General features: G+C 45.1%; 1 protein-coding gene across 11 annotated transcripts in view; it reads left to right on the forward strand.

Moving 5' to 3' along the window:
* The window catches only part of COL6A3 (collagen type VI alpha 3 chain), a 61153-nt gene that overhangs the window by 25015 nt on the left and 21061 nt on the right, over positions 1–15077 (forward strand). For 7 of the 11 annotated variants that reach the window (XM_065069160.1, XM_065069158.1, XM_065069161.1 and 4 more), the window contains 16 exons: positions 2424–3044; positions 4188–4787; positions 5343–5945; positions 6361–6963; positions 7969–8315; positions 8721–8799; positions 9146–9291; positions 10673–10765; positions 11188–11241; positions 12264–12335; positions 13269–13295; positions 13413–13457; positions 13556–13609; positions 13773–13835; positions 14231–14296; positions 14994–15047. In XM_065069160.1, the coding sequence (XP_064925232.1) occupies positions 2424–3044; positions 4188–4787; positions 5343–5945; positions 6361–6963; positions 7969–8315; positions 8721–8799; positions 9146–9291; positions 10673–10765; positions 11188–11241; positions 12264–12335; positions 13269–13295; positions 13413–13457; positions 13556–13609; positions 13773–13835; positions 14231–14296; positions 14994–15047 (3527 nt within the window). The remainder of the gene's footprint in view (positions 1–2423; positions 3045–4187; positions 4788–5342; positions 5946–6360; positions 6964–7968; positions 8316–8720; positions 8800–9145; positions 9292–10672; positions 10766–11187; positions 11242–12263; positions 12336–13268; positions 13296–13412; positions 13458–13555; positions 13610–13772; positions 13836–14230; positions 14297–14993; positions 15048–15077) is intronic. The other 4 variants (XM_065069159.1, XM_065069167.1, XM_065069165.1 and 1 more) reach the window with 2 other exon arrangements.

Below are 15077 nucleotides of genomic sequence, written 5' to 3' on the forward strand. Positions count from 1 at the left end.
CATTAAGGTCAAAACTGATTTTTAAAGATGAGTAAGGAAAAACCTTTTGTTTGGCTGCTAGAGCTGCAGTAGGTGCTGTTAGAGTGTGCAAAACATGGTGCAAACCTGAAATAACAGAGAGTCATTGCCCCTGAGATCTTGCATAAATTCATGTGCAATGGACTAGAAGAAGAAGAAATTAAAGGCTTGTCTCAGTTTCTCTTTCCCTCCTCCCTTTTCTGGAGGAGTGGTGGGGTGTAAGGAGCACTGCAGCGTAGTGGATTCACTCTTGCTCCATTATTTCTTACAAATTATGATGAGAGTTTCTACATTTTTAACCTATGCATTAATAAATTAGATGCTCTTGACTCATTTACTGTTACAAGCTCAGTAGATGAGTATGGAATAATTGAAGAATAAAAAAAAAAAGTCAGAAAAAAAATCACACAGCCACAATTATAAATTCACACTGCGGTACTGGAAATTATGCATGTCCAGCTGCGTGATTTCCTGAGTAAGCCCTAATTTGAGAATTAATCTGTCTCCCAACAGCAGGTAGGGACAAGGAGAAGTGTAAAAACATCCATGTCATCTCTCTGTAAAAGTCCTGGGCAGATGGATTTAGAATCATAGAAACATAAGGAAGCAATAGGGTTGGAAGGGATCTCAGGGTGCCATCTGCTACATACTCTTGTCCCCAAAAGATTTCCTTGTTCAGAACCAGATGACACTGGTCTAACATGTTCTGAAACCCCTTCAGTGGAGATTTCCCAGCCTCCATAATAAATCTGTTCAATTGCTTTTATCTGTATCAGTAGATACCTCTCCTTAATGTCAAACCTCTGCCTTCCTAGTCATAGTTTAAGCCTTTTGCATCTCCTGCAACTCAAGAAGGATACAGATGTTAACTCATTTCCACGTTTTGTATGACATCCTCTCAATTACTTTAAGCTTGCCATGTACATCTTGTCTTGGTCCTCCTGTCACCAGCTGTGTAACCAGCTCATTCAATCTTTCCTTGTAGGTTTTCTACCTTTTCACCCTTGTCTCTCCAACATCAGGCTGCTCCACATGACCAGAGCATAACAATGGTGTCCCCTGGTCATCTCTTACTCCATCCTTTCCATGTGAAGTCATTGCCCTTCCTGTATTTGTGCAGCTTCTGCCTCAACATAGACTAGTGCAACTGGTGCTCTTGATTTGCATCCTCCCTTTTCAAACCATTTCTGTCTTGTCAAGATCATCTTTAATTCCTTTGACCACCAAATACGGTGAATAATTATGCTATTTGCTCACAAGTAGCTGCATCATCTACTTTTCCTATTATTCTTGGCTAAAATAGAGCCACCTAGTAAGAGTACCCATACTTTTTAAACTCTTTGTCTGCTCCCCTGAGACTTTTGATAGGGTTCTCTTCTGCTCCTGAACTTTAGAAGAAGTGTATGAACCTGGCATACACCAGGTAATGTCTGCCTGTATTGCTCAACACAACATATGTTAATATTCCAGTTTCGTGTATCAACCCAACAAGTTTCTAGCATTCCTCTTAAACAATAAACTTGATTTGAAGTCTGCATTAAGACCTCAGTTGTCCTGGTTAACTCTTTATATGTCTGGCATTTGCAAGCAGATATTTAATATTTTCTTCAGAGGGACAGATCATGCTTCTGCTTATCCCTCTTAACCCTGCTATAAACAAGCCAACAACACTTTTGGGGATGCCGTCCACCAGTTGCTGTGTTTGACAGGCAGTGATGTCTTCTGCTTGGCTGAGCCAAAGCTTTGCAACTCTGTTAATCAATAGCAGAACATGTAAACAGTTCTCTGATCTTAGATATTTTATGTTCAATATGTATATATATATATTTTTTTTTTTAAAGAATGTTTGGTCACAATTAGCATTTTTTGTGCTTGAAGTTAGTAAAACAAAACAAAAACCAGTCTCTAGCATTTCTAAGTTCAGTGATTCCTCAGAAAATCTTTTCCTCTCTTCACCAGTTCCTTGTGAGCACCCTCTCTTCAGTATCTCATTTCATTCAGAAACTCAGTTTTCTCTGATCCATCCCTGATGCCCCAGGCTCCTGTTGCACATTTAAAGCCATGTGCCAGCTTCCTAGACCTCTTTGGAGCAGATGGCTTCTCCTAGTCTCAGGTAGGAGATGGCACACAGAGTCCCTTGACACTCTGTTTCCTGTGGGTCCTATGATTCTATGACTTGGTGGGTAAGGCCTGGCATGTGTTGCAATGCAGTTTCCACCAACTTCCACCCATCTGCCTCTTTGCCAGGGATTGCATCCGATGGCAAAGGAACCAAACCACCCATCCTGACACCTCCGTTTCCCCTGCCCAAGCTTTTGTACTATGGTTCAATGTATGTGGAGAATAATATTCACTGCAAAAGAGAATCTCACTTATTCCCCCCTTACCTTACTTGTCTCAAACAGTAGTTGAGAGAGGTGAGAAGAAGGATGTGGTGTTTCTAATTGATGGCTCGGATGGTGTCAGAAGAGGTTTTCCTCTACTGAAGACTTTTGTCCAAAGAGTTGTCGAAAGCCTGGATATCGGTCGTGACAAGGTCCGTGTCGCCGTCGCACAGTACAGCAACGTCATACAACCCGAGTTCCTACTCGACACCCATGAAGACAAAGCAGATCTCATCAATGCCATCCAGGAGCTGAAGATTATGGGAGGATCTCCTCTGAACACTGGTGCAGCCCTCGACTATCTCATCAAGAACGTGTTCACGGTGTCGAGTGGCAGCAGGATAGCAGAGGGTGTCCCGCAGTTCCTGATTCTGCTGACTGCTGACCGGTCGCAGGATGATGTGAGGAGGCCCTCAGTGGTCCTGAAGACAAGTGGCACAGTGCCTTTTGGCATCGGGATTGGAAATGCTGACCTGACAGAGCTGCAGACTATTTCCTTCCTCCCAGATTTTGCGATCTCTGTGCCTGACTTCAGCCAGCTGGATACAGTGCAGCAGGTCGTCTCGAACAGAGTCATCCGTCTGACCAAGAAAGAGATAGAGTCACTTGCCCCTGATCTGATTTTTACATCACCCAGCCCAGGTGAGAAGATGTTTGTGTCTGCACCGAGAGCCAGCGGCAAAATATGATGTTTAGTAACATCATGGTTGCAACACAAACTGAGAAAAGCAAAGATGGTCACAACTAAGACTCCAAGTCCATCTTGGTCTCACTGTTGAACTACCTAGGGTTGGTAGGAGTTGTGTAATTACGCCGAGCCACCTTTAAGCCCAGTCCTTCAACGTGGTCCATGTTGTATCCACATGAAAGACTCACAAAGTGTGTGACACAACCCTAATCTTGTATTAAGTTGACAGATTTTAAGCCCATACTGTTCCTCCTGGAATGGAAATCGCATCATTTAGATGATACAGGGACACCTTCACACCACTATAAATCAAGATCACCTTTCTGCTAAATATAAGGCTTGCTGCTGTGTCCTACATTTGCCATGCTTATTCTCTGGGGGAAGGGAAACTGGAAGCAAGCATCAGGAAAAGGATCACATATTCCATTTCTGGTCTCACTTTGAATGAAATCCAGCCAGTGTATGCCTGTGATGAAGGAATGAAGGGTACCCACCCCAGATCAATCCCTTTAAAGTCCACCATCCTACTCTGGCTCTTCACAGTCAGACTGCTTTCCTCCAACCGCACTTCTCAGTGTGATGCTCAGCAATAATTCAGGCTCTGACCTGAATGACCACTGCAGAAAATATTTTATTAAGAAACAAAAAATCATCCTGGAAAGGCAGAAGTTGAGGGAATAAAAGGATAGGAGCTTTGCTAGAGGACCAAACCAAAGAAAGAGGTGTGGTACTGAGTGTGAAAAAACCCCAGGCTGCTTGGCAATCTGCCCTCAGTAAGAAGCACTACTAGGCTATATTTCTTTGGGTGGAGATCCCACAAGGAATTACTGTTGCAGCTTTCCCTAGCATCCTTTGCTCTGGAAGCTGCTGTTCTTGCACTGCTTGGGGATGTGCATACCAGACTAGTCCTGACTCTGGCTTGAGCCCAGAGCTGCCTGATGGGGCTTCCAGGAGAGAACACAGGGAAAAAGAAAATGATAATTCTCCTCATGGCCAAAGGCCTTGGCCAGTGATGTAGAAGATGAGCTTAGCTTGTAGAGCATTGCTCTACAAGCAATGCCTGATGCATCTTCTGACTGCTGTCTTCTTTCCTGCAGCGGGTGTGAAGCGGGATGTTGTGTTCATGGTTGACGGCTCTCGCTACGCCGCCCAGGAGTTCTACCTCATCCGCGATCTCATTGAGAGGATTGTGAACAACCTGGATGTGGGCTTTGACACCACCCGGATTTCGGTGGTCCAGTTCAGTGAGCATCCCCACGTGGAGTTCCTGCTCAACGCCCACTCCACCAAGGACGAGGTGCAGAGTGCTGTGAGACGGCTGCGGCCACAGGGAGGGCAGCAGGTGAACGTCGGGGAGGCCCTTGAGTTTGTGGCAAAGACCATCTTCACCCGGCCATCAGGGAGCCGCATAGAAGAGGGTGTCCCTCAGTTTTTGATCATCCTGTCCTCACGCAAGTCTGACGATGACTTAGAGTACCCATCGCTCCAAGTCAAACAAGTGGGGGTGGCACCTATGGTGGTAGCGAAGAATGTGGATCCTGAGGAGATGGTACAGATTTCCCTTAGTCCTGATTATGTATTTCAAGTCTCCAGCTTCCAGGAATTGCCTAGCCTTGAGCAGAAGCTGCTGACTCCTATTGAAACCTTGACTGAGGACCAAATCAGACGACTGCTGGGAGATGTGCAACCCCCTGGAGGTAAGGCTCTGTCAACACCAGCTGCCTTTGGGTTGCTATTCAAGTGAATGTTGCCCAAAATTGTAAATAACTTTCCATCTTTCTCTCTAAACTGAGTTTTCCTTAGTTAAAAGCAAAGATGCAGCACATGTATAATTTTAGAAGAAAAACTTAGACATACAGAAATTCTACTGAAGTACCTAAATACATTATAACTTTTGATTTTCAAGTCAAATATTGCCTATTCCCATTTAGCAGCTCTCTAGGAAAGAGACATAAATCTAAGGTAAAATGAAGTGGAAACACTGACAAATCCAGAGAAGAACATTAATGAACGAAACAGATAAGGGTCTCAGTAATACATACTTCGGATATTAGGCAGACTGTTAACACACACATGCACACTTGCAGACAAGCCCTTTTGGAGACGCTCCCTGTAGCACCATGCCTAAAGTTGGCTAAAATATGCTGTGCAATTTTACATTCCATGAGAGCAGATAGCACAGAAATCCTCCAGCAAAGCTTAAGCAAAGGCTTGGCACACAAGTTATTTCCCCTCTCCTTGCTTCCCTGCAGATATTCCTGCTGACGCAAAGGACATAGTCTTCCTCATCGACAGCTCCGACAGCGTTAGGTCTGATGGGCTTGCTCACATTCGGGATTTCATCAGCAGAATTGTTCAGCAGCTGGAAGTTGGGCCAAACAAAGTACGTATTGGTGTGGTACAGTTCAGCAACAACGTCTTCCCTGAGTTCTACCTGAAGACCCACAAGTCCAAAAATGCTGTCATGCAAGCCATCCGTCGCTTGAGGCTTAGAGGGGGGTCCCCTGTGAATGCTGGCAAAGCCCTAGACTATGTGGTGAAGAACTACTTCATCAAGTCTGCAGGGAGCAGGATAGAAGATGGAGTGCCCCAGCACCTGGTTGTCATCCTTGGAGATCGGTCTCAGGATGATGTGAACAGACCTGCTAACGTGATCACTTCAACAAGCATTAAGCCTCTGGGTGTCGGAGCCAGGAACGTGGACAGGAACCAGCTGCAGGTCATTACTAATGATCCTGAGCGTGTGCTTGTGGTACAGGACTTCACTGAACTCCCAACTTTAGAAAACAGGGTGCATAACATTCTTGAAGAACGTCCAATACCCACAACAGAAATTCCTGATTTTTCAGTACCTGGTAAGACTGCTGTTCATCCTGTAGACTTTTTTGGACACACCACAGATAGAATATATGTAACGTGAAAATGATTCTTCCTATACTTAACATAATAATGCATTTTGATTCCCAATTGTTTAGTCACATTGTTTTAAAGAAGACTTTGAAGAAGACCTTGTTGAGCAAAGGAAAGAATAGAATTAAATTTGAAATGAGATGAGGTTGTCTATCACAAAAACAAGTAATGTTGCATAAAGTATAACAAATGCGTTGCTTAAAACCTTTCTTCTGGTACAGATGTAAAATCATGCCAAAGACTGATGAAACTGAAAAGGCAGAGAAACACAACTCTAATTCACAAAGCACTAAGCATCTTAATTATTACAGATGCCACAAACAATTATTAATAACTGTCATTTCTTTGTAATCTTTTCAGGAGCTAAAAAGCAGGCTGACATCGTGTTTTTGCTAGATGGTTCCATCAATCTGGGGAGAGATAACTTCCAAGAAGTTCTTCAGTTTGTCTACTCTGTGGTGGATGCCATTTATAGGGATGGTGATTCTATCCAGGTAGGACTGGCCCAGTACAACTCAGATGTGACTGATGAGTTTTTCCTCAAGGACTACTCTACTAAACCTCAGATTTTAGATGCCATCAACAAAGTAATCTACAAAGGTGGTCGAGTGGCAAATACTGGTGCAGCCATCAGGCACATCCAAGCAAAACACTTTGTGAAGGAGGCCGGCAGCCGAATTGACCAGAGGGTTCCCCAGATTGCCTTCATTGTCACAGGTGGGGTGTCCTCAGATGATGGGCCGGGTGCCTCCCTGGAAATCGCACAGAAAGGTGTCAAGGTATTTGCAGTTGGTGTGAGAAACATCGACCTGAAGGAAGTGAGCAGGTTGGCCAGTGAGAGTGCCACGAGTTTCAGAGCGTCCACAGCCCAGGAGCTGTCTGAGCTGAATGAGCAGGTCCTGGTTACACTGGAAGCTGCTATGGAGGAGAAATTGTGCCCAGCACTAACAGATGTTACAAGAGGTAAGCACGATCCTTTCATAACATTCTCAGTTTGTTCCTGAGGGTGGCTTTTAATATCTAATGCATTTTGATGGACTTGTCTAGCCTGCTCTTGTGCTTTGCCTATAGCCTGAGGTGCAGCATAGGCTCAGATCTCCTCCATCAGCATGGTGGTAGGCTGCAAGCCTTTGGTACAAGAGTTGCCTGTTTCTGTGCTTTAGCATGTGAATGACTGGTGTGCCATCACTGCAGAGGTGCAGTCATGGTGGAAAAATATGCCAGGCAGGCACTAAATCACTGGCCTTCTACTAGTGCATCGGAGAGGCTCCTTTGTTTAGCCAGTAGCATGTTGGCAGACAAATGTTGGTGCCAAAATGAAAAGTGATGGTCCTTATTTTGACCGCTGCATTTATAACAAGCCAGTTGGACTCTTTGGCTGTTGAGTCCCTGGCATGTATGATGTGCTGGAAATCGGAATTTCTATTGTCAGATCATCCAGGGTGCCCACTTGGTCTCATGACAGCTATATGAGAAAAATGTGGGGCAAGAGTGGTTGTATTTTAAGATAAAATTGCCTTAAAAAGGAATCCTCCCTCTCCGTCCCCCTGAGTGGAGGACGGTTGCTTCAAACACAGGTAGGAGGTACATGTACACACGTGCAAGTACTGACAGAAGTTACATATACACTGTGCAAGTACTAACAGTTTTTCACACAGAGCAAAGAAAGCAGCAGTCTTGGTTGCCTGGTGAAAACACAAATTTCTGTTGGACTTGGTTTAGTCAGCTACTCACAATGTTAAGCAACAATTGCACAAGAAAAAAAAATAAAGAAATTCAGATTTTCCCAGATTGTCATTGCTATGATGAAAGGAAGTAGAAGGCACTTGTGTAGCAAATGGTGACAGCTCTTGATGCAGACAGTGTCTTCTCTAACGACTAACAGAATAATTAGGAAAGTCATTACTTGAAAAGCAGTTGTATTGCTCAACAATGACACACTCCTCTCTTTCTGCATTTGTCTTTCAGATTGCGACTTAGATGTGATACTTGGCTTCGATGTCACAGATGTTGGGGCCGGACAAAATATATTTAATTCCCAGAGAGGTCTGGAGTCCAGAGTTGAGTCTGTGCTGAAGAGAATAACACAGATGCAGAAAATCAGCTGTACTGGCAACCAGGCACCCAATGTCAGGGTAGCCATCATGGCCCAGGCTCGGGGGGGACCTGTAGAGGGACTGGACTTCTCCGAATACCAGCCTGAGCTCTTTGAGAGGTTTCAAGGCATGCGCACACGTGGGCCCTATTTTCTCACGGCGGATACACTGAGGTCCTACCTAAACAAATTCCGATCTGCGCCCTCTGGCAGCACCAAGGTAAGTCAAAACCAAGACCACTGCGATTGTGTTGGCCAGGAAAGCTGGCTTCTGGTGTATTTTAGTTGGCAAAGCAAGTGTAAATTCATAATAAATTAAATAAATTAATTTACACATTAAATAAATAAATTTTATTGCAGACAGTACCCATGAGCACTGCTTGGCTGCAAACTATTGCTTTCTAGATTTTCCCTGTTCGTGCTTTAGGAACAAACACCTGCATGGTATGATGTATTGAAATCTGGCACAGAAATGCAAAACTTCATGGCCTGGAGTGGAGGTAACAATTCCACCATCTCCTCTGAGATGTAACATCTCTTGGAAGAAGGCTCTTCAGGTTGCACATTGGCTGTGTTTTGCAACTGCAATATTCTGGGTCCTGACATAAATTTGTTTCTCTCCCAGGTCATAATCCATTTTACTGATGGTGCAGATGACTCTATAGATGAGCTGGAGGCTGCTTCGTCTGCTTTGCATACAGAAGGTAACTTTTTTACTCTTTAAAGCTATTATTATAATCTATGTTAATATGTGGCCCATTTTACCACCATTTGTCATGAATCTACTGGCTTTTGATAGTAAGGATTTAATGATCTCTACAGGCACTTGCTATTCTTAGTTGCCTTTCTGTGATATTTAGTTTCCTGCTGGCACCTAAGTAAGCATGTGGATAACTTGTACTAAATGTGCTTGAAGATATTTTTTCTCAATTGAATAACCTCCATTTGCAGTCAAAGAGGCAGATAACGACCCATCCTTAACAGGAAGTGTGTGCAAGCTCTGCAAAGCACCTCACCCCACCACACAACCCTTCTGCTTCCCCTCCTCAGGTGTCAACGCTCTCATCTTCGTTGGGCTGGACCGAGTGAGCAATTTTGATAGAGTGATGCAGCTGGAGTTCGGTCGTGGGTTCGCTTACAACAGACCCCTCAGAGTTAATCTGCTGGACTTGGACTTCGAGCTGGCAGAGCAGCTCGTAAGTAACTTGGCACAGGCAGCGCTGCCTTGTAATGCTGGAGCACAGCCGAGGGCTGGATCTCCTGCGGGGCTGAACCATGGCTGAATTACACCCTCTTGGCTCTGCTCCTCTCCCCTCCCTACCTCACGTCAGCTCTTTTCACAGATGTCACAGTAAATTAAGTTAAGAGCAGATCATGGCACTGTCTGGTCTCGTACCACTCCTGGAAGGGCCCTACTCCAGCCGAGGCTACAGTGCATGGGATTAGGTCAAATGGGGTGGGGTAGGATTCCATTAAAACTGCTGTGCCAAAAAGCCCGCCCTCCGCCTACATTTATACTGTTGGTATTTTTAACCTTATGGGTAACGCAGTGTCATGCCTTGTCAGTGCTAAATCTCTCGAAGAATCACTGCTTTCTAGGTTTCTTTCCCCAAGTCGACACACTGCCTGTATTTCATATGTGCTTTTAGCAGATGAAGGAGCTATCCTTGCTTCTTCATAGATTTACTTCCCTCCCATATATGTGGTCCCTCTTGAGTTCGTTAAGCTAATATGCCATCAGCGTTGGTATGTCCAGTTCCTCACAACTTCACAACTGCTACCAGAATTGCTAAGCTCCTTTTCCAGTAGATTTAATAAGATTGGACTTAACCATTGCAGCCAGCAATGTACGTGGCAAAGAAAATGATTTTAAAAAAAAATTTCTAATGAATGATGCAAAACCAAGCTGTGATTTCCCTTCCTTCCTTCCTTCCTTCCTTCCTTCCTTCCTTCCTTCCTTCCTTCCTTCCTTCCTTCCTTCCTTCCTTCCTTCCTTCCTTCCTCCCTCCCTCCCTCCCTCCCTCCCTCCCTCCCTCCCTCCCTCCTTCTTTCCTTCTTTCCTTCTTTCCTTCTTTCCTTCTTTCCTTCTTTCCTTCCTCCCTCTCCCTTCCTCCCTTCCTTCTTTTTCTTTCTTTCTCTCTCCTTCTCTTTTGCTCTGTGCTTGCAAATTTTTCTCAGCCTGCAGGCTGCTGTTGAGTTACTCACTGCAACAACTTTCTCATGGCCCATTCCACAGCCTGAGATAAGATTGCTCTCTTCAGTGACCAGCACTGTTTTGGGGATGAATTCTGCCCCACACAGTTCCCATTTAAACCCTTGCCTCTGATGTTCTTTCACAAAAGAGAAAGTTGTCTGCTGCATCCTAACCATGCAACCAAACCAGTCTGCCCATACACACCTCCCTCTCCTGCTGTTCTGGCTGTTTCAAGGAGGAGAGACCCAAAAATGCTGCCAGACCCAAGTTATGCTTGGTACAGGAGCAATTGCACAAACCCAAGTGCTTGCAAGAGTTATGACATTTGGGCTCTTCCAGGTTTCTAACACCTTCTTGTTGTGTCATGTACATTTTTGCTGCAGGACAACATTGCGGAGAGGACGTGCTGCAAGGTCCCATGCAAGTGCTCAGGGCAGAGAGGGGACAGAGGTGTGCCGGGCCCCATAGGACCAAAGGTAGGCCACTTCATCTGGCAATGAAAGGTTCTTGTGCAAGGGAGTGCCCACCACGGTGGTGGCGGGTGATGTTCAGGTTGTATTGCATGGGGCTAATGGGGAGGTTGTCTCCACTTACCCCCCACTTTTAAAACTGGCCCTGGGCCACATATAGTGGTTGAAAGCTGCTCTTTTTCCCTTTCCTCACAGCCTCTGTGTTGTAAAACAACCAAGAGAGCAGGGATGAGTGGCTGGAAAGAGGGGGTAAAGTGTCTTGAGAAACAGTTTGGGGACATCAGAGGAAGACGGTTTCTCTCATTAACTTGTTTACACATAGAACCAAGCAGCTGCATTGTGCAAATCTAGGGAAATATTGAATATCAATTTAGAAGGAGATCACAGAACTATGAAAGAAATGCAGAATCCTCTGTGTTGTCTTCTAGGGTGCCACAGGTGATCTTGGCTATGGAGGCTACCCTGGTGATGAAGGAGGACCGGTAAGTGATTGCCCCTGCTCTGCACAATACTGCTCAAATTAGGGCCCTCAACATAGTGAAGTGCTTGGAGGCATTTTCACTAAATATTTTCTGCTGGGGATGTGGAGGTGCATTAGACAAGAGAGCAAGTAGAACTTTGCATCTCCTCCACCTGATGGCCTGAGTTGCTGGTTCTGTTCCCAGCTGTTCCTGGGTGAAGTTCAGTAAGGAGCTCCTTGAGAGCTGGAGAAGGCATGACGGGGGGCATAACTCCAATTATTTGACGTGACTCAGTTCTGTGCTACTCCTCCAAGGCAGGTGGGACTCTTTACAGCTGGTTCCAAACACCTGTGAGTAGGGCAGTGTGGCTGCGAACATGATAAAATCCTCAACTTCATTAAAGCTGCAGCTTATGCCAAAGTTATGCATATCAAATGCAGCTGAAAGATTTGATTTAGTCCAAGACTGGGAGCAGGAAGGGGTGTTTCTATCCATCACAGTGGCAGACAACATGAGTCCCGTGATTTCTTACTAGCACTGTTTCATCCAAAACCTTACTTCATGAATGCCACGTCACCCCTGGAATAAACAACCCCCCACGCATCACGCCCAGGAGGTGAAGCTGAGGCCAAGGGGCTCATCCCTTTTCCAATAGCCCAGGCAGGGGCCAAATGCTGCTGTCAGACATTGCATGCAATCCCGTGTTTTTCTGAGGCTTTAAGGTCGCAGTGTGATTAGAGAACTATGCAGAGCTCTGAGGGTTCTGTCTTGCCGTTTTAATTTTGAAGAAGTTTTACAAAGCTCTTTCATAGCTGAGAGTTTGGCAAGGCTGTTTCTAAGTGATTAAGAGTTGCAGTTGACCTCTATGGCATTGAAGTTTGCAGGCAGGAGATAGTGGGGTGGGTGGATGCTGACCTTTCAATACCCAGTGCTCCATTTTCTTATACACTTCCAAGTCACCTCCCATGCTTGCTGACGCTCAGCTAAAGAAATGCACGCAACACACAAACTCTGACCATTATGTTTTCACCTCCATGTAACAGGGTGAGCGTGGACCTCCAGGTGTGAATGGGACACAAGGTTTCCAGGGATGTCCCGGGCACAGAGGAACCAAGGTACATGTGGAAGGAGCCTGCATGGAGCAAGCCCACAATCCAGCTGGTGGGAGTCCACTGAGGGCAACTTCTGCTGCTCTGGGATGTCATGTAACATCTGCCAAGTCTACTTGGGTGGTGATGTCCACCTGGCCAAGCACCAAGGCTTTCTGCAGGTGTCATGGCTTTAGCATTGCTATGAAGAGCAAGAGGGCAGCCCAGTGACCTAGGCTCAATCTGTAGACAGGGCTGATTTATTTTCTGCAGATGGCTCTATGGGAGAGGTGTGAGAAGAAATGGACTTGTTCTTAACACCCAGAAGTGGGGTGTGTGTGTCTTGGCCTGGGAGTGGGATGGTGTGAGGGTTAAAATCTGCTTTTGGGTAGGAGGGAGAAAAATGAGCCATGGTTGCTGCTTTAAAGAGGAACCTTGGTTCAGGACAGCAGCTGTACCACGAGCCAGAAAAGGTGGTGAAACGCACAATATTTGTGGGAAATATACAGTGATATTAAGGGGCGTTTCCTACCATTTCCTCTGACCACAGGATCCTCTGGCAGGAACCAAGCCCATTACTGCAGCTGAGATACGGAGTCTCTTTAAAGAGCTGTCCAGCCTTGGACAAAGCTGCCAAGACTGGATTTGGATTAATATAAAAATGGGGATAGGGAGAAAAGAAAGCCAGTAGAGAAAGAGTTGTGGCTAAGGAGCAAGCTATTTTATTGGATCAGCTGGCTGACACCCACAATCTGCATATTTCATCTTGACACAAGCATTGAGGAGGCGGCTGAAGAAGATTGGCATAAGAGAAATAAAAGGCACTTGAACCCTGGTGCAGCAAGCCCTGGGGTTGCCCCGATCCTGGCTCTACTGCCAAGCACAGCCTCCCTTCCCCACTGCTTCCTATGGGGATGAATGGGGCAAAAGTGGAGTAACTCCCTTTTCTGATTTTTTTAGGGCTCCCGGGGATTCCCAGGAGAGAAGGTATGGAGCTATTTCCTCATGCCACGGTGGTGAGCGTGGGCACATGGACACATGGATATCCCCCTCCCCATCCCCCTTTCCCTTGGTGAGCATCTGTCCCTCACTTCTCTTCTGCAGGGTGAACTGGGAGAAATGGGTCTGGATGGCATTGATGGAGAAGAGGTCAGTTATTTTAATTGCTTTTCTCTTTGTAACAAGATGTTCCAGTGACAGGGCCCCAACAGTGACAAATATTCTTCTAAAATACTTATATTTTGCAGGGAGACAAGGGTTTGCCAGGCTCCTCTGGAGAGAAGGGATACTCCGGAAGGAGGGTAGGCTTTTCTCACATTTACAACTGGGTTAAATGATAGTGAAAAGGTGGATTTGAGCCAGGGGAGGCAGGAAAGCCATCACTCTCCCCTCAGGGCTGAGGACCTGGGCAGAGGTGCACAGCAGGCAAGGACTGCTCTCTCTAACTCCATTTCTTTCCTGCAGGGTGATAAGGGAGTTAAAGGTGAACGAGGAGAACGAGGTGACCGTGGGCTTCGTGGAGACCCGGTAAATACTGCTAAGGCACCTTCATGATTTTCCACACACTTTCCACCAATTCTGGGGGTCATCAGCAAGCCTGCACTCAGGCTTATTAAATGCAGCTTGGCAGGGGCAAGGACTTGGGGGTGAAAAGTTGGTAACAAATTCCTCTTGATACCAAGCTGTCAATCACTGTTTCATTATATAAAACTTCCCCTTCCTCTTCTTCTTCAATAGTGTTACTATATTTATCAGTTGAAAAGCTGTGTCTGTCTGAAAACACCAACAGTACTTCATTTAATTCAGTCAAAAAAGAAAAAAGAAAAAAATATGTTGGTTCTGAGCTGTAGCAGAGTGGTTTATGATGTCTGACTTCCATGTCTCGCTTACACAGATGTTTCTCATTGCTCTACTGCTTTCAGGGAGATTCAGGAGCTGATAATACTCAACGGGGTTCCAGAGGCCAAAAGGGTGAAATTGGACCAATGGTAAAGTTTCTTTGTTGTCTTTTGTTGTTTTTTGGTTTTTACAATAGGATGGGACAGAGAAAGTGAGAAAAGAGTATGCTGCCAAAAAGGTGCAAGATTCTTAAACTCACCATGCCTTTGTAAGTTGGAATATTTTTCCACTGGAAAATGTTGTTGATTTGCAACCAAAACTTTCTCTGGGAAGACGTCAGTTTAAAAGATGTTTTGTGTAAAAAGTGTCCTTTTTTTAAAAACAAAACAAAACAAAACTTTATTTTACAATGCCCTTTGGGAAATTGTCACTGAAAACAACTTTGTACTTGGAAATTAACTTCATATGTTCTTGTGGGTCATATTCAAAAGCAGAGAACTGTTTAGATGGTACCAAATCTGAGCATCCTGATTCACCTGAAACCTTTGAAAAAAAAAAAAAAACCCACACGCTCCTTGGAAAATTTCAAAACCCATTTGTTTTCATATTGTCTCAGAATAAAAATGCACCTTATAATGTCAGAAGTCATTTGCCAAAGAATGAGAATGTCAGTTTGTGCTAGCTTAGAAACTTGATGGCAAGTGTCTGTGAGTTGTTAAAAGGATTTCTACCAATGCTTGTGTGAGAGTGCCCTTTTTTTGTTGTGGTTTTTTTTTGAGAATGGAACATATTTTTTTGGTGCCTGTTCATCTCAGGGGTCTCATGTGAGTTTTGCTTTTTCCTTAGGGAGAGCCAGGACCAGCAGGACTGGAAGGCCAAGAAGGTGGAGTCGGAAGGAGGGTGAGCTGCCAGACCCACAGTCAGCAGGAA

The sequence above is a fragment of the Columba livia genome, chromosome 7 (genome assembly GCF_036013475.1).
Source record: "Columba livia isolate bColLiv1 breed racing homer chromosome 7, bColLiv1.pat.W.v2, whole genome shotgun sequence".
NCBI lineage: Eukaryota > Metazoa > Chordata > Aves > Columbiformes > Columbidae > Columba > Columba livia.